The 27,010-nt window shown below is 38.4% G+C and overlaps 1 protein-coding gene across 4 annotated transcripts in view; it reads right to left on the reverse strand.

Moving 5' to 3' along the window:
* Positions 1–715: 715 nt before the first annotated feature.
* The window catches only part of LOC146316449 (voltage-dependent calcium channel subunit alpha-2/delta-1), a 92,791-nt gene continuing 66,496 nt past the window's right edge, over positions 716–27,010 (reverse strand). For 2 of the 4 annotated variants that reach the window (XM_084733391.1, XM_084733388.1), the window contains 17 exons: positions 23,589–23,649; positions 23,420–23,511; positions 21,632–21,713; positions 20,493–20,555; positions 19,776–19,879; positions 19,166–19,258; positions 18,996–19,063; positions 18,853–18,891; positions 18,171–18,242; positions 16,052–16,204; positions 14,714–14,766; positions 14,261–14,316; positions 13,981–14,110; positions 8,400–8,512; positions 6,511–6,593; positions 6,121–6,200; positions 716–3,385 (listed from right to left, as the gene is read on the reverse strand). In XM_084733391.1, coding sequence (XP_084589517.1) covers positions 3,349–3,385; positions 6,121–6,200; positions 6,511–6,593; positions 8,400–8,512; positions 13,981–14,110; positions 14,261–14,316; positions 14,714–14,766; positions 16,052–16,204; positions 18,171–18,242; positions 18,853–18,891; positions 18,996–19,063; positions 19,166–19,258; positions 19,776–19,879; positions 20,493–20,555; positions 21,632–21,713; positions 23,420–23,511; positions 23,589–23,649 — 1,379 coding nt within the window. In that variant the 3' untranslated portion in view covers positions 716–3,348. The remainder of the gene's footprint in view (positions 3,386–6,120; positions 6,201–6,510; positions 6,594–8,399; positions 8,513–13,980; positions 14,111–14,260; positions 14,317–14,713; positions 14,767–16,051; positions 16,205–18,170; positions 18,243–18,852; positions 18,892–18,995; positions 19,064–19,165; positions 19,259–19,775; positions 19,880–20,492; positions 20,556–21,631; positions 21,714–23,419; positions 23,512–23,588; positions 23,650–27,010) is intronic. The other 2 variants (XM_084733392.1, XM_084733390.1) reach the window with 2 other exon arrangements.

Raw genomic sequence — 27,010 nt, forward strand, 5'->3', positions numbered from 1 at the left:
AACGAATGCCGCTCTTTTAGTGTGTTCATACACAACACCGGTCACTTTAGTGGAAATTCAATATCATAACAACCAAAGCGTCTCAGCTGAAATACCGCTGTGCCTCTTCAGCTGAGTCTTATAAGAGGAGCACTGGAATTTTCAGGTGGGGAAAAAAAAAACGCTTTGGTGGACATAGGACCTGAGTCCATTTTTAGTTCACTTTGTAAGTTGCTCAACCACAGCTGCTGTCTCTTTCCCTCTCTCTTTACTTGAGCTGGAGAGGAGGGGCCAGCTTTGAATGGTGCGTTTACAAACAGCAGCCAACAAATCCTGCATATCGATGCCTTTAAGGCTCCTGAAAGTCTTGTTGGAATTGACCCTCATTGGTTTAACTTCTTACCTTCCTGCAGTGACGTGTAACCCTAGGGTGTGTCAGTACCCCGTGACATCACTGTTGGGCATGGTCACATGTGCAACATATCACACTTCTGACCACACCCAAACACAAAAGTTTGAAATGTCGCTAGGCAGTGACATCAAAATGTACAGGGCTATATGACAAAGCAGCAGCCAGCCACACTTACTTCATACATAAACTCAGACACAGATGCGGATGCACTTCCCCGTCTCAGCAGCTCTCTCTTTGGGCAGGAAGGATGACATGTTTGGTCGGCTCCCAGTGGAGCCAAACCAACACGGCCAGATGTGACAGAATAAAAAAGAGCACCCTGGGTCATAACAATACAACACTTTTATTGTGAATATATTATATTTGCACAATAATCAACACCATGTTATAAACATTTTTCTTCTCTTTCATTTTCTCTTTTATACAGTAAATAGTATTAGTGTACAAATGTATACAAAATTTATTCAGGCTAGTCAAGTTCCACAAAAGAGTAATTCATGTACAGTATTAAAGCACAATCAGATATCGGAGGGACACGCACATGCCTGCACATAGACACGGGACCCCCGGGGTAAAACACAAGTCAACACGCGACTTTGATAAACAGGCATAACCTGAACACTCAACACCAGCAGGTCACCATGAAGACGAGGTGGAGAGAACTTAACTTTAACTGTTAAAATGGCTAAAAATGGAAAGTAAAACACATTATGTATGATCTTTATGACTCATGTTAAGGTAAATTAAGGCAATGCAAAATTAGCACTGGTATTAGTGTGTTACAAGGTCTCTCCAACAGGCCCTGATGCTGACTGTGGGCATAGACAGCGTTCAAACACAGAACAAGCTCATCCCATGACATTGCAGCGTTTCGACACTGAGCCTTCAGTGTCTGCTTCACAGCACTTATAGAGCAACACAAAGAGGAAACAAGCATAAGGAGGAGAACAGCGAAGAGAAGAAAACAAAGAAAAACAGTCATTTTGTTATGCTGATCTCATTCACAAGTCATCTTGACTCCTGAGTCTGGTGATCCAGAAAGGTAACAGAAACAGGACTAATAAAGAGGAGTGTTGGAACCAAGCTCAAGTGTGGTTTCGCTTTGTTTTGACCATGGAAAAGAAATGGTAACACTTTATTTAATGGGGTGTGCATAAGACTGTCATTACACTGTCATAACCATGTCATTACCCCTGTCATTAAAATTAAACAGTCTTCATAAATGTTTATGACAGTTATCATTAAGTAGTAAATTATGCCATTTTTCATTCAAAGTTAACATTGCTTGACAACTTGACATTAATCAAGCTAATAATTGACCATTGTAAGTCATGAATATTTTCCTCGACCTCAAGTAAGGTGGTACATTTAGGACTTGTCATAAATATGTCATTAAGGTTAATTGCACTGTGAAATGCTTTTATAACACTGTCATGAATAATTTCCTGGACTTCCACACAAAACATTTTTGTCTTGCTTATTGTCAAAGTGTAATTACAAAGACATTATTGGCTTAATTAACGTCTCAAGTCCTGTCATAACAAAGACATCTCAAGTGATGTTTACTCAGCATTAAAGATAACATAACTGACCAAATGACATAACTTAATGACATCAGTGATAAACATTCGTAGGGAGTCCTTCGTGTTCATGACAGGTTTCACGACATTGTTATGACCACGTAATGACAGTCTTATGCACACCCCTTCAAATAAAAATATTCCTCTCCCATAATCAAAATCACTGGTTGTTTCTACTGTTGTTCTGGGTCATATAAATGAGAACAACTGCATCAGATTCGGCCCATTTCACAACATATCACTGCGAGGGCTGCCCTCTGTGCTATATTGCAGCAAGCATTAGCATAGAAGCATACATGGTAGGAATATAACTGATGCATGTCTTCATTCAGATAACAGACTGTCTGAGCTACTATGTAGGCACTGGGAATTTGCTGCATCAAATTGAAGACAACCAAAGCTGTCAGACCAAGTACAAACATATTTTAAAGTGTAATATTCTAATGGATTTGATTCGCATGGGTGCTCTCTGACCTCACCTATTTCTCAGAGAGGTATCTAAGATATCTATCTACCTAGCTAACGCCGTAACTTGAATACTGATGCACACCCACATCTGAGGAATCTCTTAAAATAAACTAGCCTGCAGATTCTCCGTAGTAGGTTTGTGTGTATCCTTTGTACTGTGTGGAGCTTTGGTGTCAGAGTACTGGTGTTGTCTTTAGCTCTGTACTGAGCACATGCTGCTACAATACAACACCTAGCTAATCACGTAATGCTAGTTGATTTTTGAGTACAAAAGAAATGGTCGATAAATAGATAGGTACAGTACATTTAAAAAACACTCAAACAAAAGGGATATTCTTCATAGTTGTACTGGTTGCCAAAATCAACAATCATTGCAGCATAATGATTCATACGCAATTATATTATAATAAGCAACAAACAATATCGACAACTACACAAATCAACGCTGTCAGTGAACATACAGTCTTTGAATGATATTCAGTTGGCATAGTGGGACAACTCTTCAACCTCCGCTAAATAAATCAGAGAAACAAATTAGGCAGAATTAAAGGGTTTGGTTAGCTCTTACTCTTGCACCAATATTAAGGAGTATATCATGGAAATGAGTGCAGCTGAGCACAGTAAATGTGTCTCTGTCTCTGAAGATGACGAGGAGGAAATGAATGAGCACCCTTTGGCATTGCAGAATGGAAATGCTGATAAAAATGTCTATGCAACTATTCTGCATACATCCTGGATGGCATAACTGGAGTGTCTTCTGGCCTTTTGTGAAATGAGATGATGATCAGTGTGTACTGTAAGTGTGTGAGTGTGTGTGTCTCTGTGTGTGTAGGGGTCATGAGTGTTGTGAAGATGTGACGAGCCACAGCAGCAGTAGTTGGAGCCCAAGCATCGGCCAAAGACACGGGCTTAGGCAGGTCCCCCCTCCGCAATCAGAATCATCTTCCTGTTGGATGAATCGGTTGTCAGTAAATTAGATAAATGAATAAATTAGATAAACAGTCTTGTCCAGAGGTGTAGTGCTACTTGTTTAAGAACCAGAGCGCACCTGTTCCTATTGTGGCCAGTTTACATACGTTAGTCAGCTGTAACTGACCTCACAATTAAATGCTGGGGTGACTTTTGGGAATATTATGCGACAAGTCTGCATCACACGTTTCTCATCAATTAACTGCCAACAGGAGAACTACGAGTATGAATATTTGTTTTTATTGGCTCTCCTGTGTGTTGCCTAAAATCTGAGGCACCCAGGCAGCATTTATAAGCAACACACTTACTGCCTATAGGAATAAACTGCAAATTGGGGGCCATACACTATCATGTAAGCGTAAAAAAAGTGGTGGATATCATTCTGGTGCGCTCTGGCAGCACTACACCTGTGGTCTTCTCTTACATCCAGCAGCTCTACTACTACGTACCACCATCATCACAACTACTAACAACAAGGACTTCATACATGTATTGTACCTTATACTGTCATATTATATCATACTGTGATGTAGGATATTATATCACTTATATGTAAGCCTACCTGTTATATTAAAATTTGACATTTTAGGAAATATGCTTATTGACTTGCAGAGATTTCCACTTACCAGCACCTAAAAACTAATTAACCAGCTTTATCTCATTTGTTTAATACCTCCAAAAACTGAAAAGTAATTATAGTTTTACACAGAATATGTGCCACACTGTCCTGAGTGGGTGCACAGAAGAATTATAGTTCTGTATTTTCCATTAGTTTTCATTTGTAATTTGTTTTTAATCTTTGTTTTCAATTCAGTTTCGTTTCAATTTGTTTGCTAACTTTTAATTCCTTTATTTTAATTCCTTTATTTTAAAAAGTTTGGTTTTAGTTTAGATTTCATTAGTTTCAGTATTAGTTTTAGTTTAGTTTTAGGCAATGCCAGGGGCAAAAAAAGTAAAAGTCTCAATAAACATACACACCAATACCTTGTCATTATATTTAGTTTAAATATAGTTAGTTTTTGTTTTTTTCTAAAGTCTAGTTTTTTTGTCTTTATTTCAGCCTAACTTATTTTTTTCAAATAGTTTTCATTTTCAGTTTAGTATTAGTTATAATAACCTCTGTGCAGAGCCTCTCTCCACCGTACAGTGAGAGTGGTATCCGTTTTCTCATCTAACTCTTGGGAAGAAAACAGACAAGAGTATTTCCCAAACACTTCATTTAACTGTTCATTTAAATTCTCTGTTGCAGTTTCAGAGGTGTTCCGGACCTCACTCCGCTCTCCGTGCATGTGTGTGTGTATGCACATGCACCTGCCCACCACAGTGCGTGGCTTTTTTGTATTTGATGATGGGAGTATTCAGGATATCCGTTCATGCCAAAGGCCTAGGAGAAAGAGGTGGGAGTCTTCTATATTCAAAGGGCAGGAAAGCCATGCGTAGCTTCCTCTGTTTACACCAGTGACAAAATGGACTGGCCTGGATACAGACTGTCTTCCTATGAGGAGCTGAGCCAAAAGTAACGGGACAGATGGAAAGAGGAAAATGGGAGGTGGCCTACTTTTACTCTGTTCATATACTTCCTCAGCCATTCCTCGCCTTCCCTTTGCCACCCAGCACAGCCTCTCCACAATATAAACACGCAGGCACATGAATTAGTGGCCTGTTATGTGTGTGATCTACGCCTTCAGAGCACAATGAGTGGCTGAGTTCACAAAGATATGGGAAATAATTTTTCCAAATATTTAGACGTCGTATAAACTGTTCAAAGTTGGGTGGTGATGCAATGATCTCACACATGATTTATGCACCTCGCTCCTTTGTTTTACTGATTTAGCTCAAATGGTACAATACATGAACTTCCATCACATCTTTTCAAGGGAATCTACTGCTTTTGCTACTGTGTGAATCAGATCTGAATACAGCTTGAGGCAAAATACATCCAAATGCGCTAACGTATCTACACTCATATTTCCGACAAAGCAATGCTAAATGAATACATTATGGCTGCAGATATATTAACATGTTTTTGGTGCTATTATATGGAACTGATTTAACACTTTTAACTGCCAAGATTCAGTCTGTTCTCCATCTGTTGGGGTAAAACACAGGGAAAAGCTAAAAAAACAAAAAAACAAAAACAAAGTGCCATAGAAAGATGTAGCATTATGTCATGGAGACAGGCATGCAACAGAGAAATGAATCCCACATGTTATTCCAGTGTGTTATTTGCTTCTAAATTCTAATGGGCCATTTCCTTCTCAAATTATTTGAATGTGTGTAAAATGAGCTGAATTGTTGTAAAATAGGTAATAGCAAATAATTATAAAAAGATATAAAATCTAGGGATGTCTGGATGATGTTTTTTTTTTCTAGTCACGATTGCAGATCATCTATATGCCATATCAGCCTATACACAGCCAGTACAAATTAAGTATAGGTCCTGTGTTTTGGATTCAATCTGTGTTCATGTGGAGGCAACACAGAGTGAGAAACTGATACATAAATCATGTTGAAGGTGCTCCTTTTACTTAACTAGCAGTTTTTTGTGTCATCATTGGTTTTCACAACCAGCAACTAGTTTTTAGATATTCTTTATGAATATGAATATAATATGACTACGCCAAGCACACTCCAATATCCAAGGATCAGCAGGGGTCATAGTTTTTAATAAGTCAGTAATGAAGCAGCGTGAAGCTGCGTGAGGACACTGACCCTGAACTCAGCACCAGAAACAACAAGAGAGGTGTGGGGCTCAGTGCAGAACCTCTGCTGATTGGACAGAGGGGCTCATCCTATCAGAAGAGAGCAGCAGCCAGTGGGATGCAGAATCACAAAACAAGAATGGCAGACGATGAGTGAAGAAATCACATAAAACAAGAGTAATAAAAACAATATTGTGATAATTGCAAACAAAACAAAAATAAAGAACAAAACGAATGAATAAATCAAATAAGGATCAGAGTGGAAGAGCAGGCAGCCAACAGTGCTGAACGCTGATGAAAACCAGGCAGAAATTGACAGAGGCCGACTGTGAAGCCTCACTAATAGAGCTGTTTCCAGCAATATTCACTGCACAAAGGCACATGTGTGGTTGTGTCTTACATCTTCATTGTTGTCAAAACACACGTCCGGCCCTTTGCGGTATCTGGGATTCTGAGCCAGCTCGCACGGATCTGGACCTTCAGCTGAACAGACACTCTCAGGAAAACGTTATTTACAATCGGCAGTGCATATTTAACACTTTTAACAACGGCAATTAGATGGTGTGCTGACTTTCAATTTCCCTGCCAAAAAAATCCTTCTGCAGTTCCAACTGATCAGCCTTGGCGAGAGATGCCCTGATTTATTTTCTTCCAGATATTTGCTGATCTTCTTTTAACATCTAAGAGAGATTAAAATAAAAGAATTAAGAAAGGCAGTCCTAGAAATAACTACATGTTATGTCATGTGGTCAAGTAGTATTATGAAGCCAGTAATTGCAAGTAATTTTGCCAAAGTGTCTCTAATAACGTCAATACTGTAATCTTATGATGACATTTAAATCAGTCTTCATCATTAAACCGTGCCATATGTGTTTGTTTATACAGCAGTGGTTCTCAACCTGGGGGTTGATACCCCTAAGGGGGTGGCGAGATATTTGTGAAGAATAAAATAAAACATTGTGGCAAGCAGCGCAGAATGAGAGGCAGGAAGCAGCAAAAAATATGCAAAATAAATTATAAACCAGCACAAAAATGACAATCACCAACACAAACCACCATGTTCTGACACAAACACTAACAAAAAATAACATTTGCATTTTGGAATCTAAAATAGTAAACTTAACAAAAATCTCTGTCCAGCAAGCGTGATAGGAAATAAATGTCGTAATATAGACAGGAATAGTTTTTACATCACATCACCTGTACGGATGTTGACGGTTGTGAACAACAACCTGATTTTTCTGGGGGGGTCAAAACTCTAAAAGGTTGAGAACCACTGTGCTAGAGCAGCATGTGTGCATCAAATTATGTGTGTCAGTGTTTGTGTGTGTTGAGTGGAGTCCTTCACCCCTTTTCCATTCACTTTTTATTTTCAGCACTGGCCTGGTTTGACTCGGCACATCAGCCCGCCACAGCAATGATTTGCATCTCCATTACAACAGGGCAACCTGCTTGAAGGTCGGTCTTTCGACTGAAGACGAGCTTAGCTCAAGTCAAGCGGCTGTAAAACAGCAAACAAACACTTTTCTCCTATACATTCTTCACAATAAAAGTCCTGTGTTATTTTTATTCAAAAGCAGCTTATTATGAAGCAGCTGAACTGGGAAATGTTGGATTTTCATCTTAAGATGACTCCCATTTGACTGAGAGCAAACATGAAACAGTAAAAATAAAGCAGATGACTGGAAGTACAAACAGTCAGGAGAGAAATGCATAGACTTTTTAAAAACTCTTTTCTCTCTGCTCTCCTGCACAGATATGCATTTACTCTCACAACACACAACTCGGCACAGCTTGGCATGTTAAAAGTGGTAATGGAAATGCAAATCAGGGCGGCATGGTGTGACTCGGCACGGCCAGAAATGCCAGTGGAACAGCCTCGCTTGTTAGCAACCACTGGTGACCTCTGATGATAACACCTGTGCTATTACACCAGCAGAAAGCTACGTTCAAGACACATCTGTCAAATGTTATATATATTGCACATACACACAAACAAGCCCCTGCTCTTAACCTTAATTCAACCTGATGGTAGCATGCAGCCCAGATGAGTTTAAACAAAGAAATCTAATATGGGAGTAATGTGAGACAGGCTTTCATATGCTGTGCATCTGGTTTACTGTTCACCCGTGAACATTCAGAGGGGACCTACTGCAAACTCTTTAGGTGTATGTCCTTGTATTGAGAGTTAAAAGCCCCGCTGTCACAGGGGTGATGGATGGAGGGCTGGAAAGTAAAAAAGGAAGTGTAACTCTATGTTCGATTTTTACAAGTTGAGTGAAAGGATACAGGGTTGTTCCGCCTGTCGTAGCGGCCTGGGGTCACACGACAAACACGTCGCCTTGGCATCGGTGATCAGGAACACCAAGTTGGTGTTTGGCAGTTTCTCCGCACGATACATCCTAGAAAGCACATATGGCCACACACATACTGGTAAACAGGCTATAAAATATTCATACTGTAATATGCCTATGGTGCAAGGATATTATGCAGCTCTTATAAGAAATACTCTATAAGAGATTTAATTTGAATATACAGTGTACAGTATACTGCACACACATACACGTATGAGTACAGCTGTGCACATGTCCACCCTCGAACCTCTTCTCCTCTCTTGGGGTTGGCTTTTTATGGTAGTCTTGAAAATTTCTGTGTCTACAGTCGTTAACATTGGGGAGTAAAGCACCGGACACGTGGGACTCATAACACCCAGTAATTACAGCCATATTTAACCCCCTCCGACAGCCCAAATTGACACAAGAGGAGGTTAGAGCAAAGTAAATGTGCAGTGGTCCGTGGATGTGTATATTAGTGAGTTTGAAGTAAAGCCAGAGAGAGAAGGAAGAAAAACAGATAAAAGAGCTTTTGTGCTTCCCTCTGCAATTCCGGTCACTGACAGATCAAGGTAATCTGTGTCTGATCATCATAAAACAGCTGCCTGAAATCAGGCTGGAAAACAGAAAGAGGCCAGGAAACTAACACTATTCTTGAGCGTCCCTGCAGACCATTAAACAGAAGGATGTCCAGGAAGAAGATACATTTAGAAGTGGAAAATATTTAATAACAAAACGCATTTAGAGTATAAGTTGAAAGAGCCACTGAAATGGGAGCACATACACTGTAAACACAAATTAATCCATAACACAAAATATGTTGTGTGTCCATAAAAATATTCAGGACTGTCAAAAATAACATGAAAATGTTATGTTCACTTGACACAAACACTCACTCATTGTGAGACTGACATATTTTAAGTTAAGTCAAGAAGTTTGGATTTTTGAGTTATTTTACTAAAATGCATAAAGCCAGTATAGTCTATTACCTTTTTACTTACATATTTTGACAGATGAATGAAAAATATGTACCCAATGTTTTTTATGTTCATATGACATGTAGTCAATGTCCTGTTCAATAAAATGAAAATGTTCACTTTAGATAACAGTATGACAACAAGACTTGCAGTTTCATGCTGAGCACATTTTTTTTTTTTGGTCAGCATAAAGTGTTACTGAACAGTTTTATATTTTAAAAGGACTGTTCACCCCAGAATCCAAAATACCTATTTTTCCTCTGGCCTGCGATGCTGTTTATCCATCTGGATTGTTTCGGTGCTAAGTTGCTAAGTTTTGGAGATACTGACTGTAGAGACGTCTGCCTTCTCTCCAATATAATGAGACTACATGTCACTTGGTTTGTGTTGTTCAAAGCGACAAAAAAATCAACAGCAATGTCTCTTTCCAGAAATCATGACCAGGTTACTAAAGCAGTTTCATGACAGAACTATTTTCTCTCTACAGTAGAATCTACCAGGACTACTTGCTCTCTGCTGTAGAATCCACTAGAACTCATTTTTTTCCATTAGAAACTGATGCTGGAATGAGTTTTGAACGAGGGGGACTCTCAGCTTTGGATGACGTTAATACACTACTGTATGTCAGAGATGCTTTCACAAATATTTGCTGATCAGATAACGAACACTATTAATCATCTGACAATATGGTGGCTAAATTAAGCTATTAACCCTTTGATGCACAACATATGAACACCCCTTCTAATGCGCAACATGGGTCAAAAATGACCCGCATTCATTTTCCATGTGTTTTCAGGCTGGGTGAGTGTTTCTTTGCTGTATTTTTTTTTTTTTAATTTATTTTATTATTAAATGTCCCAATTATAATTTTAATATCTTGTTTTTGATTAGTATAAGGTCAATGCTTCCATTGTCTGTTTATTATTTTAGGAATAAAAATAGATTTTGGATTACTACACCACATGGGTCAAAAATGACCTATTTATCCAAGTGTGATTTTGAATTAAATTACTTCATGCTATAACAATAATTTGCTTCAACTAATCACTTTAGCAATGCTTTGGGCCAAATAATCGTACATTTTATATTTGAAATGTGTTTATTTGTCGTACACAAACATGGACATTCTGTAGACACATACCTCTGATAACAGTTGAACAGTTGATATTTTAACCATTTTAACATCTGATTTGTGACCAAATAAAATATAACAACTGATCACAGTACATATTGAATAGTTTAACAATTGTAATCTTATTTGTGACCAAATACAATAAAACACAACTGATCACAGTTTTCATGATGCATTTACAGAAGCTTGTAACTCTCTGAAACCATCTAATGATGCACTGACCTGCTTGTAGAACCACTCTGCTACACAAAGCCTATAGAAACACCTATAAAAATTTTAGCTTAGAAATACAATCAAAAACAAAAAGCTGTTGTCATTTTCTGATGTAACTGTATTAAAATCACTGCATAAAATTAGATTGAAGCTAACTGTAAGGAGTTCTCCAAGTCTGTTAACTAACTGAGATTTCTTTCTGTCTTCAGGAGCAGTATTTTTATTAATTATGTGGTATTTTTCACCCGGATAAAAACAATCCAACTTAAGCTACTTAACTTAACTTAAGCTAACTTTAAGCTACCTGGAATAATGAATAATTATAATAACATCTTGAGATTTAATTTTGTCTTTCTCCTGCCGTCACCATTACCGCTTTTTGTTTGAATGACAGAGGGAGAGCTTGCTTGTTCTTGTTAGTGCGCCTGGACGTATTTCTGCTTTTACATCAGTCCCATTTGAGAGGAGCTACTGTGATTGGTTTCTTTCTGTGAGGAACACAGCATGTGACCAATTGCATTTAAGAAAAGAAGAAACAGCTGACTTCAACAATGTGCTCAGTCAAAAAGTAACAACAACCTTCCTACAAATGTAGTGGACTCAAAAGTACAATATTTGTCTTTGAAATGTAGTGGAGTGAAAGTAATAAGTTTCCAAAAAAATAAATACTCAAGTAAAGTACAGATACATAAATAATGTACTTAAGTACAGTACTCAAGTAAATGTACTTCACTACTGTCCACCACTGAACGTAACACATCTGATCACAGTAGACTGCTAACAGCCATTTCAATTCTTACATCCCTCACAAATGACCACGATTTTCGATGAACAGCCATGATCTGAATATAGAAAAGCAAATGCACAAAATATTATCATCAGTATACAGAGACAAGCTTGATTTTTGGGCAGCCAGGGTTTATTATGATCTTGAGGCATTTCTAGTGACAGGATCTGTCAACTGTCGCACTAGTTTAGCTTTATTTTGGTGTCCTAGCTAAGATAGCTTGCTAGCTACAATATAATATGCTATAATACAATATAGCTAACAGTATTGAATATATTTTCCTCTCTGACAAGTAATGTACTTTTTCTCAAGGTAACTTAAACCTTATCAATTATTATACAGTTATATTTCACAAGTCTAGCTAGCAGCAGTTACTTTGACAAGTCTAACTAGCTAACTAATAGGATAGTTATTTTTCTTTCTGAGATAAGTAGTCTAATGTACTTATTTAATAGACTGTATGACTCATTCTCAAGGTAACTTAAACCCTTATCAATTATCATATACTTATGTTTCACAAGTCATCAAATGTCAACATCTAACTAACAGTAGCCTATTGAAAATGTTTCCCTTTCTGACAAGAAATGGAGCTACTTAGTCTTCAAATTACCTTAAACATAATCAATAATTATGCAGAGTTATCACATCAAATTTCTTATCAGGTGAGATGATAATTATTGTAAAATAAGACTTACATGTTTCAGGTCTTAAAATAGTTCTCCACAGTGGGCTACAGTAAATACTGTATGTTACACAAATGTGGGTCATTTCTGACCCATGTGTGAAAACTTCATGAAGACTGACAAAAGCTATGCTTATTCATAAAGGAAGAACAGAACACTTAATATGATGATTTGTGCTAAATAAAACAATTAAAATTTACTGAATAGTTGGATTAATAAATGATGAAATACATAGATTATAAACATTCAGCATAGAAACACTCAGCCATACATGAAATAACATGGGAAATGGATATGGGTCATTTTAGACCCATGTTGCGCATTAGAGGGGTAGTGATATAAAAAGTGTTTTTATTCAAAATGTAAAAAAGAAAAATATACAAGAAGGATGAATTATGATCAAAAACAAGTTAATTGAGGAATACCTGGAATGCTGAGTAATAAAATTAATTAATTGCAAAGATACAGCAAATAAAAACTCAGTCGGGTCACTTTAGACCCATGTTGTGCATCAAAGGGTTAAGCAATAGTGCTGTCTGATACGTACAAGCTAGGATGAATATTAATGCTGGATGATGATTGGTTTGTAAAATTATTTTTAAAATAGAACTCAGCCCCAGGGACAGTTCTAGCATCGCATTGTAAGTAATGTTGTATTTTTTTAATGAACATTTAATTTTGTTATAAGCTAGATGTGAAATTGAAGAGGAAAATGAGTCAAAACTCCACAGACATCAAAGGTGTTTTTTGATTTTGAAGTGGTGTGTGTGTGTCTGTCGACTAAAGCCCCACAAACACTGTCCTTCAGGGTTCAGACTTTGTCCTGTGTGCACAGGAAGCCTATTTAACACATAATCATTATATTTTTCATGAAGGAGTGGCTTTGAGTCTTATTTGGCTTGAGATTTTAGAGATTGCTCTGAAAGAGATGAGAACATTTTCACACTATATGTAAAAAATGTAAAATGATCTCATATTTCTGTTTCAGCAGTGAGGTACAGTTTCATTCATGATTTTCCATACACATACTATCCTAAAAACCTCTCATAGCAACTCACGATAAAGTCATAGAGCAACAGAGATATAGAGCGTCCCATAACCATAGTAACTCACTGTCACTCCAGGCGCATGGTGCTGCTGGACACGGAGAGATGCTATTTCTGAGCAACAAGCACAGAAATAAAAAAAAATATACAAATAAAATAAAGTGATTTGTGTAAAGGCTATTCCTCAATTTCCCCTGATGGTCTGAATAAGAAGCTGCTACTGCAATGTCTGTCTGTCTGTGTGCTGTCAGCGTCTTTTTGCACCACTACATTATCCGTTTCTTTTTCACTGTGATTCATTCTATATCCACTACTGAAGTCAGATCACTACATTACACTGCACCTTGCTGTTGGACAGCCATTATGTATGACTGTAATACCTGGCTTAGCAGTTACCACTATTTTTATCATAACACCTGAAAAGTTGGGGAGCGAAAAGTCTTGTTGTCCTTCCTCTTCTGTTGTTTTCTACAAATCAGTTAACTCAATTAGTTTTTACTAAACTCAAATAAGACTTTATTCAACCTAAATTCAATTAACTTACATTCTTAAGTTGAACCAACGCAGAATTATTTACAGTGCACATTAAAAGTTTTGGGTACAAGCTGTTTAAACTTCTAAGTGAGGGAATTGGCATTTATAGTCTACATATTTGTTTGTACACATAATGTACAATCACATTAGGAAACACTCACGTACCTGGAGCAGTTTCCACAGTCCAGGACACCTGAGTAGGATCTTTCATCGTTGTCAAAGAAGTACTGAGTCTGCTCTGTGATGCAGCTTTCCTTAAACATGGCATCTGGTATGTCTTCATCTGCTGACTCCGCTGGAAATAAGAGACACGTTTAATAAAGAAAAACGAGGGAAAGGATTAGTGAGAAAGTGATTAAAGGGATTAAAATGGACCAGATCCTGTTGTCTCATCTAAATTAGGCTGACGGTTACACTTTACACAGTCAAAGCTTTTGTTGCTCACCTGCCTCTAGAAGGTTGGGGAACATGAGACCGAAGAAGAGCTGCTGGAGTATTGACCTAGACACAGAGAACGAAAAAAACAAGATGAGTCACTCAGATGAGTCAGAAGACCATCTTTAACTTATTTACATTCAACAACCAAACACTGTTTAATAGCAGCCACACATCTGTCCATGGCTAGAGTCACTGGTGATGTAAATGTCAAGGGAAGTATCAGTCATTCTATTTAAAAAATCTGGTTTTATTGCAGTTGGACAGTCATACAGATAGTGATGCGGTTCAATGTTGTGTAACTGCCCTTGTACTACACTGACCTTCGACAACATACAAGCCCACTCCCAAACAAACTCCTTCCCTAAAGTACAAATGTACTCCCACTCTAAAACACACACACATACAAACAAACACAAAAAGCACATGAAATGATACACAGAAACACAAACTGTACACTCACCAGGCAGCACTGGAGGCCCACCAGCCAATACTGAGCAAGTCTGCGATGGTAGGCTGGAGAGGGACAGGAAAAGAAAGTCTAAAAAAAAAAAGTCATGACTCTTTTTTCCCATTTGGCTTTTTTATATCCCACTTATAAATATAGAAACTAGAAAAATCAAGAATCGGTATTTTTGGTTTTTTTTTTTCGCTCCATCCCCATTGAACAAGGGTGTAGGTTTCGTTTCCACACTGGGGGTCTGTGGGTCCTCACACACACTTCATTTGATGGATAAATTCTGATGTGCTGAATTGTGAATTTTCACATCAGTTTATGGTTGAAATGTCTTAAAGAAAAATACACAATTCCGGTGGCAATTCAAAATATAATGGCATATAATACAGTACTCTTTGGTATTCTGTATTGCTTTATTCTTCATATTATAAATACACAAAGTTTGTTAAAGGAAGTGATTTCGTGTTTTCATGAAAGTCATGAAATTGAGCTGTGACAGATTCTGTATTCTGTCCACGTTAAAAAGTAAAACTCTGAAAAAGCTCTCACTCACTCGATGTGAGATTTGGGACAGATTCTTCAGATTTTGGCTGTCTTTCTTCAGTGAGAGGCACATTTCACACGGCCAACTGTTGAATGTAAATCCATCACATGCTGCCGTCTCTGCCAATATTTCACCCAAAAGTGTTATTTAAAGTAGGAATACAGTGTTCCTGCACTCTTTAGGCTAGCACTAATCTGAGGCTCCAAATGTGGTAGCAAGCCACGTGTTGAACTTCAGTCTGACACATTTTATCCCTCCCTGGGCGCAGTACACACTTTGCATCTTCATTGTTTTATCTTTTGAAGTATTTCCACAGAATGCTGATAGCAGCGACTGTGTTGTGTTAGCCTAATTCAAGTTACTGTACTAACTGTATTAACAGTCAGAAGTGTTTACATTCATGCCGTTTTGTGCTGGTTAATCAATTAGGCTAATTGAAGCACTCAGTATGCTCTTCTGGTAACACAGAAAAGCAGCAAAACAAACACCACGCTTCATCATGTAAATTAAATTAAGAAAAATACAGTACTTGCTTTGTCTTTATTTGAGGCCCTTTCAAACGGCAATGAAATTTATTAGTCCTTCGCAATTTTACAACTGCCTTTTTTCCTGCTTTGCTTCAGGATTGGGAGGTTGTTGCACCCCATCTTTAACTTTGAGGAGGCATAAAACATGTTGTAGTTGTTCTTCAAAAGGTCTTTACTATCACATAGAATAAAAGCTAATGTACTGTAAATACATACATGTATAAATAATAACTAATCCTGCTGTGTGACAGCTGGTGTGAGTCAGTATCTCACCACATGGACGGACCGCGGTCCCGCTGCAGCCTTGCTGTCTCTCTCCGGGTCGCAGACAGACTGGTAGTCATAGGTCTTGTTGAAGGAATACAGGGAGGTGTTGACCAGGTTGATCATCAGCACAGGATCCACCTCGCCAAAGAACTGACCTATCTAGACGAGTCCGCGCACACAAACACACGCAAAGCAAACAAGCAAACAATAAAAGCGGCGTAAGGCTCTGCTTGTATAAGCAAACATACAGCTGTGTATTATTCCCTCTGACGGGGCCTTATGGGCTTACCCTTTCACCACTGCACATCACTGCACTGAAAATTTGGATTTTATGTGCTTAGCCTATCAGGATGAGTCCATTCAACCATTTTGTGTGAGCCCATATAAAGGGATGGCAGTCACTTCGCCTCTAAGGTCTGTCAGGCTTATGTTGTATTAAGAATAAAGGTCACATATTTATAATCCTATTATTATAATCAGAACAGGTAGTTTCACAAGTAGCTGAACACCTAGTGGATGAGCAATCAGGTGATTGGTCTTGTTTATATGGGCAGCCTTTATAAGGAGGAATGAGCTTATTCAAACTGGCTGGACATAGAGAGTGTATGAAGATGTTTGATAAGCTGATATGTAAAGATTGTGTGTAAAAAGGAGTGATGATAAACTCAGTATGGCATAAAAAATGAGGTTGTGATTGTTTTGACAGATATTGCAACTGCGATACAATTAAAGAGTAGATGAAATGATCATTTTTGAATCACAATTTTCATTTTAACTGAAAAAAAAACATTAAAATCATGACGATGTGACATTTGTTGGGGTCTGAACACTGTAAATATAAACTTTTTGTTTTAACTTTATAAAGTGTCAGGGCTGCTTAAAAAGTTTAAGCTGACTGAATTTGATGTAATTAATTTTGTAATGATTTAAAACAAATAAATTTCTAGTCAAATAAACTAAGTTGTGCATGAGTTTTCTCTCTCAAAAAGTGCACGCTATGATGAGTTTAATTAATTGAACTCTGTATTCAACTTATCATTTCATGTCAAAAGACAAAAGGTAGAAGAACTCATGTTTATGTTCTGAGTGTCCTAAAAATAAATTGTCAGCTATACATTTTCAGTTTAATTAACTTGAATAAATAAAACTTTTAAAGTTAAGTTAATGAGAACAGATTAGTGGATTCCATCAAATACTTGTATGATTTTTTTTCTGTCTACCAAACAAACTTGCTTTCTTACATCTGGAAAACAAGATTTGTAGGCCAGGGCATCTCTGCAGCACTGCAGTACAATTCTTTCACATGCGTCTCCTTTATTGAAAAATTGCAGCTTCTGTGGATATATTTGTGGATATATTGCATTTGGACATATTGCAACTTTGATAATATTTTGGCATGAAATGCTGTGTGAAGACAGTCACAAAAAAACCTGCGTGATCCCAGCAGACACCGATGTATCACAAGATGTGAAAAAGAGATATGAGGGCGCTTGTTCAAATGCTCGAAGACCATAAACTCTATGCCAGACACTGCGATGGTAGAATGGATCAAAGCTAGCAGATGTCCTGTCACGACTGACATGAAATGTTTCTGAACCCACTGTATATCCAACCACTGACACACATGGGCCCGTAGCAGCCTGTGAGAGTGGAGTTAACACAGCAGAGCTGACTTCTTGCGTACACCGGGGACTCACTTCACTACAGCTTCCATGACTGACTAAAACCCATCAGACCTCTCCCTTTGATCCTCCTCCAGTGGCTAGTGCTTTACTTTACCGGAGACATGGATGTACTGCTGTCCTACAGGAGCTTTCAAACAGCTCGCAGCTAACAGGCCATTCTCATAACTTAGCTGAGTCATAAGCCCTTTATTTGACCTCTATATGAGATTGATGGATCCCTGTGACAGAGGAAAGAGGAGCCAGGTATGTTGAAATGTAGAGAAAAGTAAGAGATATAGAATTCTGGCAGTCTTTGATTTGAACTTTTCTGACTATGTGACTACAGATGTTCTATTGTGTTATTGTTTATGATCAATTACTGTTCGTTTAGAGAAAGGCAACATATAGGTGAAGCAAACGTGGTCAAGTTAAAGTGAGGAAAGTGGTCACCGGTAACTCACCAGGGTGATATACTCATCCTGATTGGACATGAGAAGAAATCCCCCATCGTCCAGGATCACACAGTCTACATGCTGCAGGGTAAAATGATTAACATTAAAAAAAACAACAACAACAACAAAGTCAAGCGATAAAAATGTGGAAATTGAAAATGACCTGTCAGTATTTTAAAAAGAGATACTAACTGTGCTTAAAATTCTCCTCCTGTCAAAAATATGCTTTTCTTCTTGTTCATACAGTTGAATATTTGTGCTTCACTGTGCAGAATGATGTATGTGCAGCGTTTTTTTTTTTTTTTACTAGAAAGATGTTTTCATGTTCATCTATTGAAAGTGGAGTGTTTATCCGTACTCAAATCACAAATAGTTTAGAAGCCAATCCTTGTCCAGTATTCAATTTGCAAAAGTGTGATGTGGAAACTTGAGGGTTCCAGTGCACAAACACTGAGAACGGACTCTACAGTGAAGTAAGAAACACCTGTTGTCCAGCAGTTCAATTTATAGATTATAGATTTTTAATGAAAGGGAAGGAGTAGATGTCACTTCATTACATTTCAAAATTTCAATGAGATAACTGAGCCATTTTGTTTGAAAAAACATATCAGATACAAATTATTAAGTTTTTTTGCAAAGTGCAAAAAAAGAAAAAAGTTCTTGGATTAGATAATAAACTGGATTGCTGTACCTTGTCATTCCTCAGACAGCCACAGATCTCATCCTTGCACTAAAAGGTAAAAAGTGAGCCAGACAAGAAATCAGTTCTGTGCACCAACAGATAAATTTGTCAAAGATAATGTAAAACAAATGGACCTTATTAACACGACTTACATTCAGTTTTAGGGTAGCGTTCATGAAACTGTTCATCCAGAATGACACATTGAGTTTCACTCCCACAACTGCAGAACAAACCACAAAACAGGCAGAGGTACAACTGTGATGAGTCTTTTCATTTATGTTGCATCATAAGAAGCAATCATTTTGGTACTATTAAGACTGACCTGCTGGTTTGAGCGTGACGTCGCCGATCGTGAGGTCCACTGCTTTGCTCACGAGGATACCTGACTCAGAAACAGGCTCCCTGTTCTCTGCTGCTATTCAGAGGGGAAACACAGGGGAAGCAGTAATCATTGTAATTTAGATGCAATCATATTTAAAGGCACATGGCCGAGAATATTTCTGTGAAACAGGAATAATCGCTATCCATTGTGGGAAATTCCATACATTTTTAGTTGCTTTTAATTTATGTGAGCAGAGTGGAGTCTGTGAAGCCAGTACATGTGTTAATCCAGTCAAGTGTAGCTGTAAGCAGCACGGCTACATTACACTGACGTTTTCCTGCCCTAATGTCTGCTAGAGAGATCAGTGCAGATAACAGGAAGTATACAGGGCAGGAGGGAGGGAGGGAAGGAGGGGATGATCGCTGAAAGACACAGCGGGAAAAGGAGAAGGATAAAGAGAGTGATATCAGAGGCCTGAGAGTGTGATCTTTGCCAGTAGGTTTGGGATGACGTCCAAAGGCAGAGAGCAGGATAGGCTCAGTGCCAGGCCACACTGAAGAGCCTCACGCACGGAGAAGTGCACGCACATACGCACATTCGGAAAACTTACTGTTGAAAGATGGAGCTGTGAAAATATAAATTTCATTGTCCAGGGTCCTTTTGTAGAAGCTGGACTCGTATGTCTCATGATTCTCGGTCCAATCTTCTCCAGCACTGAAAACATTAACACAGTCACGTAATTTTATATATGGACCATTATAAGCATAAAACACCCAGCAAATGCGTTTGATCTATCGGAACAATTTATATTTTAATCTACAGCCAAATGTTAGTCAGTGAAATAAGAGTCACACCCTATCCAGTTGATATATGTCAGGGGCATGATCCAGTAAAAGCAATAACTGATTGTATTTCATGTTTTATTGTCAGGAGGAATATGCATTCATCTTCAGCTGGAATGTTATATTCTGACCAAGTGGAACCCCCAAGTGTAGTTCAGACAAAAGTAGCAGCAGCAGGGAAATTGAGGAAAATGAGCCGCGTTTGGCTGCTGGATCTGTGGATTTGACCCGTGTCCTGTTTTGGCCTGGCAAGCTCTGGGAGTTCAAGCTCAAAGTGTCTAATCCTCCATGTTCTGGAAAATAACCCAGTGGAGCAGGTGAGTGAAGCAGCCAAAAGCGATCAACCTAAGAGTATTACAGTCTGTATCCATTTTCATCTCACACATTTACACCAGCGGATATTTGGGCAAAGCTTTTCCGTGCTGTTTTACAGCGCCAGAGCTCTAACGCTAGAAGAGAAACTGAGAAGATGGGAGGGAGAGTACCTTCTCGGGTAGACTCTTGTGATTCCTCCATCTGTGGCTACGAACCTGGCCACAATCCCGTCCCTGAGAACATAGAAAACAGCAGTCAATCAAACATTACAAGACTAGTGTTTTTAGACCAATATGCATTATCTCTTTTGATGCCACAGTAAAAACAAACAGGAAAAAGTCACTGAACACTTTCTGGTTTTGGTGGGACGATAAAGACTGAACAGAACTGAGGTCTTGAATAGGGCTGTGATAATAACTGCGTTACTGCAATACCGCAGTGATGTGGTGCCTACTGTGGGGTTGCGGTCGTCACCATCATCACTGGAAATTTTATTTTGAAGGGCCGAGCTCACGTTATTCTATCTTGTCTATCTATCGTGCAGTGCTTTGACAACTGCACAGTAGATAGCGCATTGATCTTTTAATACATCTATGAATCACTGCTGTCACACACAGAACGCAGCTTCTGATTGGTTGACAAGTCAGAAGCGAAGCCTCTGATTGATTGACACGCAACCCAAGGTATCGTGGGCGTGCCAATGGACAACTAACAACATGCTAACAAAAACACAACAACAATAACTCTCATCTGCTCATCATCTCATCTGAAAATAATTGTTAGTTGCGGCCCTAATAATTTCAAACACGTAGTATTAAAAAAAGCACATCAAAGTCAGTCACACATATTAGAAATAGAAGTGTTTGTGAACTGTAAGACCGAGCTGCAGACGCAACACAAATCGTTTTATGCCCACAGTCACTTGTCTCTGCATGTCCTAATGTTAAACAGATACCCCGCAGTGTGTGGAAGTGTGTATTCAGATTATTTCAGACAAGTGGGCATACCATGAAAGGCAACACACTGATGTAGTTATTTTATTTTCCTCTCAAAACAGCATGTCTTGGCAGAGTGCGGCGTGGCTGGGCGTGATATGCATTTTGCGCTCTGCTTTCATCACGTTTCACTAGTTAGACGTGATCGAATCACCCAGAGAAAAGAAAAAAAATATCTCTGGCTCAGTTAGTCAGTAAATTGGGCATGAAATGAGCATAAGCTATAGTACAAAGCAATAGTGTACACATGCAACACAGACTTCCATATAAGAAGTAATACATCTCTGAGAGGAGCGTAAAGGTTTGGCACTCACACTGTCTGCTCGTTCCAAAGTTTAACCAGTTCCGCCGTCAGACCCGCATCCAGGATTAGTCGACTCACCAGGGAAACATTACCTACAGATTCAAGGCAAGATATATTTTACATGTTGTGAACATTACAAAACCACAATAACAGTACTTAGTAGGGAAAAGGAAGCAATGACAGCCTATTGTTTACTTATCTGGGCAGTGAAAATGAATATGTTCTACTTGAATATTAACTCTCAGATGAATTACTACCGATATGCCACAGAGCGCTGCACTTAACCCGGCATTTTTTGGCTAACAGTAAGAGTACTGAGAGGACTGGTGATTAAGTGTATGAAGGTGAAAGTCAGGCTGAAAAACAGCAGGTGCATTCAGTCAGATATTCTCCCTGGATAAATGAGGGAGGAGAAAAATGATCTCATGGCACTTGTCAGGAAATCATCCAGCGGGGAGACATGTTTTTGGAGGTCCTCTTTGAGTGACCATTAGACAGTCAGACAGCAGGAAACACTTTGTGAAGGGTTGGCTTTTGCAGCTTTTGGAGACAGACGATGCGAAAGTATTGAGTTTTATAAAGCCCATTGTCAAGAAAAGTACTTTTCAAAACAGTGCAACCTCAGCATATGTGTGTCAAAAGCGTTTTGTAATTGGGTGTCTAAATGTATTACAGAGTTAAATGAAAGACATTTTAAGACTTTTTATGCCACTGTTTAATTACAAATGTAGGCAAACTCTGAGTAAATACTTATATTGTCAGTTCAAAATTATTAGTCAGGCAAAATGACAGTAACTGGTTGACTTAAAGAATATTTGTCCAAATATGTTTATGCTTGTAAAAAAAATTTAAAAAAATCACTTAACTTGACCTACAGCCAGTCTGAAACAAGGCCTATTCACAGTTTCTATGCTGAAAGTCATTTAAACCTCTGTATTATGACAGTGGTTCTGTTTTATTATACACTGTTTTTTACACAAACAGGTGAATGCTGTCCATGTCTCATTTAGCCTCCAGACAGTTGTCTGAATAATTCTAGTCAATTTCCTTGTGTAAACTGGACTGATGATTGCCCCACTTTTCACACCTCATCTTTTACTCAAATATGGGTGAAGTACTGAATTAATTAATTAAATATTAAATACCTTGTCAAGCAGAATTTAAGACTATTTTATACTTTTTAAGACTTTATATCAGCAAATGTGAATTCAAGACATTATAAGACTTTTTAAGGACCTGTAGTCAAGAGTCTGTTCAAATGAACTGCGAGAACACACTGCACAAACAGCAACAAGAAAAGCATTAATGCCTAAGTATATGGCTTGACCTCGGGGTAAAATGGATCAGGGATACTTCGATCCATTAGCTGGATGATGGTGGTAAGCCATACTAGGAGGAATGATCCATTAGGTGATGACAAATCAAGCATCATGAGTCATTGTGCAGCATGACAGCATCGGGCTTCTAGGAAACTTACTGGATCAGGCTGACATCACTGTGCTTAGATGGCAATAATCTAATGACCAAAGTCACGCTCTGACCTTCAGATGCTGACCATCATGATGTCAGTGTGGAAAACTCCACCATGACTAACAGTAAAAGATACCATGCATGCATACATAGACACAAACTTCCACTCTTATTAACACACAGAGAAATGCAGCACACTGTATATTGATTTAGGTGACATTGTGCAGCTCAGTGGAATAATAATACTCATATGGATATAAACAGTGCAGCAAACTGACATCACAACCAGTGTAAATGTTTCAAGTGAAATAAAAGATGCATGACTCACATGCATCTGGAGTGTTTCTATCAATATACTGGCTGAAGTCAAGGAGGAACTGGGTGTTGTTGAGTGACAGCTTCAGATCTTTGCAGTACTCCCTGAAGAAACAGTATCGACAGTTTCAGTCTCGTGTATACTGAAAATGTAGTTGTACAATATTGTTGAGATCACGTACCTTGGAGCAATGAAGGTGTAACCAAACTCATCAAACCTCTCCAGCTGTATGGTTTCCATGGCTTATGAAAACACAAAAAACATCTGTTTTATGCTCTTACTGTAATAAGATTTTTGATATTACACATTAGTTACTTAAAAGTGTGGTTTCTCTTTATTAAATGATGTAAATTCACTGGTACGTGCGCTGCGAGACGACCACATGAATCCAGGAACACGTGACAAGCAGGTGATCATATTCAATATTAAGTAATGCTGTGGTTGATACATAGACACAGTCGTAAACTGCAGCTGAAAGGCCCATACACACATGCATACACACACGCACACACACATAAAATATTGGACAGATATGAGGTGATGGATTAAGGTAGAGAGTGTGAATGGAGTTGCCGTGGGGAGGCATGAGAGAATAACTGAGTGAGAAATACTTGCCTTCTTGCCCTGTTGTGACCCCCAGAGAGAAAGAGATGGGGAGAGGAGAAAGTAGGAAAGACAAAGGGTGATAAAAATGCATCCATCATCTGACAAATGATGTCATACCTTGGAAAATGTGCTGAAAAATTGTAAATATTTCCCACAGTAGGTAATAAAACACTACAGTGCAACTGTGGTGAAAGAATATTAGATCTCACAGACAAACTTTAAACATAAAAAAAGATTGAGTGCACTTTTTTTAGAAATGCAGAACAGGAAATGAGTAGATAGGGATTACAGCAAGGACATGCAAGCAAACAACATGTAAAGGTCACAGAGATGCTATTTTTGTAGCATTATGTAGTCCATTATGATATAAATAAAAAAATGAAAAAACACGGTTATACATTATTTAACAATACATTAATAAGACTTAACAAGCCATTCTTTGTATAAAAGTAGATGAAAACTAGAAATAATAGTCTGTCTTAGAAGCTTATACTTTATTAGAAGGTAATTTGTGACACGTTACAACAGAACTGTGTTATAAGCTTAAGTGTATTTTCCACTGTTAGACTTTAGAGACACATCACAGCAGAATTGTACTGTAAACTCAAGTGAAACCACATATCTCTTACTTCCCCATTTAAAAACAACAACAACATCTGTGAACCAGATCAACCAAGTAAAGACCAAAATTATCGAGGCAGGGGCATCAGTCTTATTTACTTTGCCAATTGTGTGGGACAAGCCAAAGATGGTGCTACATAAAGTAGCATATATGTGATTTCACTTTCGTTTACAGTGCAGTTCTGTTGTAATGTGTCTCTAATTACTCTCTAATAAAGTCTAATAAGGATCTAACCAAGGGTCTAACACTGTGTAATGAGGAACATATTATTTCTAGTTTTTGTCTAATTTGTTACATCTTATCAGAGTACTATTAGATGTACGGTGTCTAATTATGCTATAACTGTGTTTGTTTACTGACTATTTAAGAACATATTTTGTCTTATTGACTAATTTATTACGAAGTACAGCTTGTTACATCTTATTAGTGTACTGTAAAATAATGTGTGACCCTTGTAAATATACAGTAGTAATAAAGAAAATTCCTTCCACTCTATGCTTTGTCTGCCCTGGCTCTGGATCTCATTTAAAATTCTCTCTGGCAATTCTTATCTCATAAATGACATGACAGGCATCAATGGCCATCATTCACTGCTCTCTTAAAATGATGACATTTTGGACATCGCCTTTAAAATATATCGAGTCGTGTGGTGAAGTCTGCGAAAAAAATTACTGAGCGCCGAGTTTCCTCGGGGTCATGGAAGTCTGGTGCAGGATGAAACAATGTCCTTCACATAAAACATAACGGGCAGATTCATTGTCCCTCTGTCTCTATAGACTGGGCAGGGTGTCTCTATGTCCAATTGCTTTCCACACCATACATTCTTTCTCTTATTTCTTGTTCTTTGCTTCTCTGTCACCGTCTCCTCAACCCCAGCATTAGGTCATTTATTCAATGCATGCAGCGTTCCTGCTATATGGATGAAAAAATCTGTTTTCATCCATCACACCCTTGGCCAGGGACCCTCCCTAATGTATTGGGAGGACAAGTGGCTGCAGGAACCACCTACTGCAGGAAAGTGGTTAGATGGATCGAGGTACTGGTGGTCTGGCTCCAGTGTGAAACCCTATATGGCTGTGCAGAGAACTTTAGAGTCCCAAACTCCCTATCGGAGTAGTCTGTGGCAGCTAGGCATGGTGTGTTACTTTCTTTAACAGGCCTGTAAACGTTCTGACAGTCTTTATGGCACAGTGACAGACTTGTTATAGCAGAGAGGGAGTGATACAGAGGCCGAAACACTTGGTCAAAATCTCATCTGTTGGAATAACTGCACCATTAGCCGTTTATGCTTTGTGGCGTCACATCAAAGTCAAGAAAAAAAAACAAAACACTAAAGCCAGATGGTTGTGCGCTGAATCCAGTGTTTTTCTGCTAATTATATCCCTTGATCAAAGGGATTATCTGCCCATGCATCTACAAAGTCACGATTAAACATTCATCCATCCATCATCCATCCATCCGTCCATATGTAACCATGCAAACACAGAGGACACAGAGGAGCATCACATGGAAAAAAAAGATAAAGGACGCAGAATAGTGAATACTTGCCCCAAGAAGAAGCTGTGTAAATTCAGTGTGAAAGGAGGACAGAGAGAATAAGTTGCATCAGAATCAAAATACAAAAAATTGTATGAAGAGTCACAGTTGAAAGTACAGTGTGTGTGTGTATGTGTGTATAAGAATAAGTTTTGTCCTTGTGATTATTAGCTATGCTCTGAGCTGTTAGGAGAAGCAGCCAGTGTATCACTGCAGCGAGACAGCCTTGAGAGCACAAACAGAGCGAAAAAATAAGCTGGAGAAAAAGAGAAAAGAGGGGAGGGGGAGGGGGAATTTAGGAGGCATAAAGACAACGAGGTGAGGACAGGTTTACAGATTAGATAGAAAGACGGAGAAAAACAGAGAGAGAGACAGAGAAAACAATTTAGAGTAAAGTTTGTTGACTTTGGGTAGCTTGTCACCCAATGGAAAATTTAGGAAATAAAAGATCGACTTAAAGGAGAAATGTGTAAGTCCTTATCATTAAAAAAATGAGTACTGCAGTACGAATAGTGAGTAGGAGCCATAGACTGTATACTGCTAAGTTTAACTTTCTGCTCCGCTATGTGCAGTACCATTATTCATCTGCCTGTCAGTCGATGTAAAGCTAAGCGTGTTATCCTGTAAACAAAAGCCCACTGCTCCGAAAATACACAGTCTGGAGTTGGAGTTCGGTGACTGCCTGCCCTGCTGCCTGCCTGACTCCATTAACATATTGCTCAATTCAATGTAATGTAATTAACATCTACTCCTCCCGAAAGATCATTCATGATTTCTTCCCATCTATAAACAGACATTTCAGCAAACATTCAGCATAAATATAAACTCTGGTAGATATG

The sequence above is a fragment of the Lutjanus erythropterus genome, chromosome 13, assembly GCF_056507025.1.
Source record: "Lutjanus erythropterus isolate fLutEry1 chromosome 13, fLutEry1.hap2, whole genome shotgun sequence".
In the NCBI taxonomy this organism is placed as follows: domain Eukaryota; kingdom Metazoa; phylum Chordata; class Actinopteri; order Lutjaniformes; family Lutjanidae; genus Lutjanus; species Lutjanus erythropterus.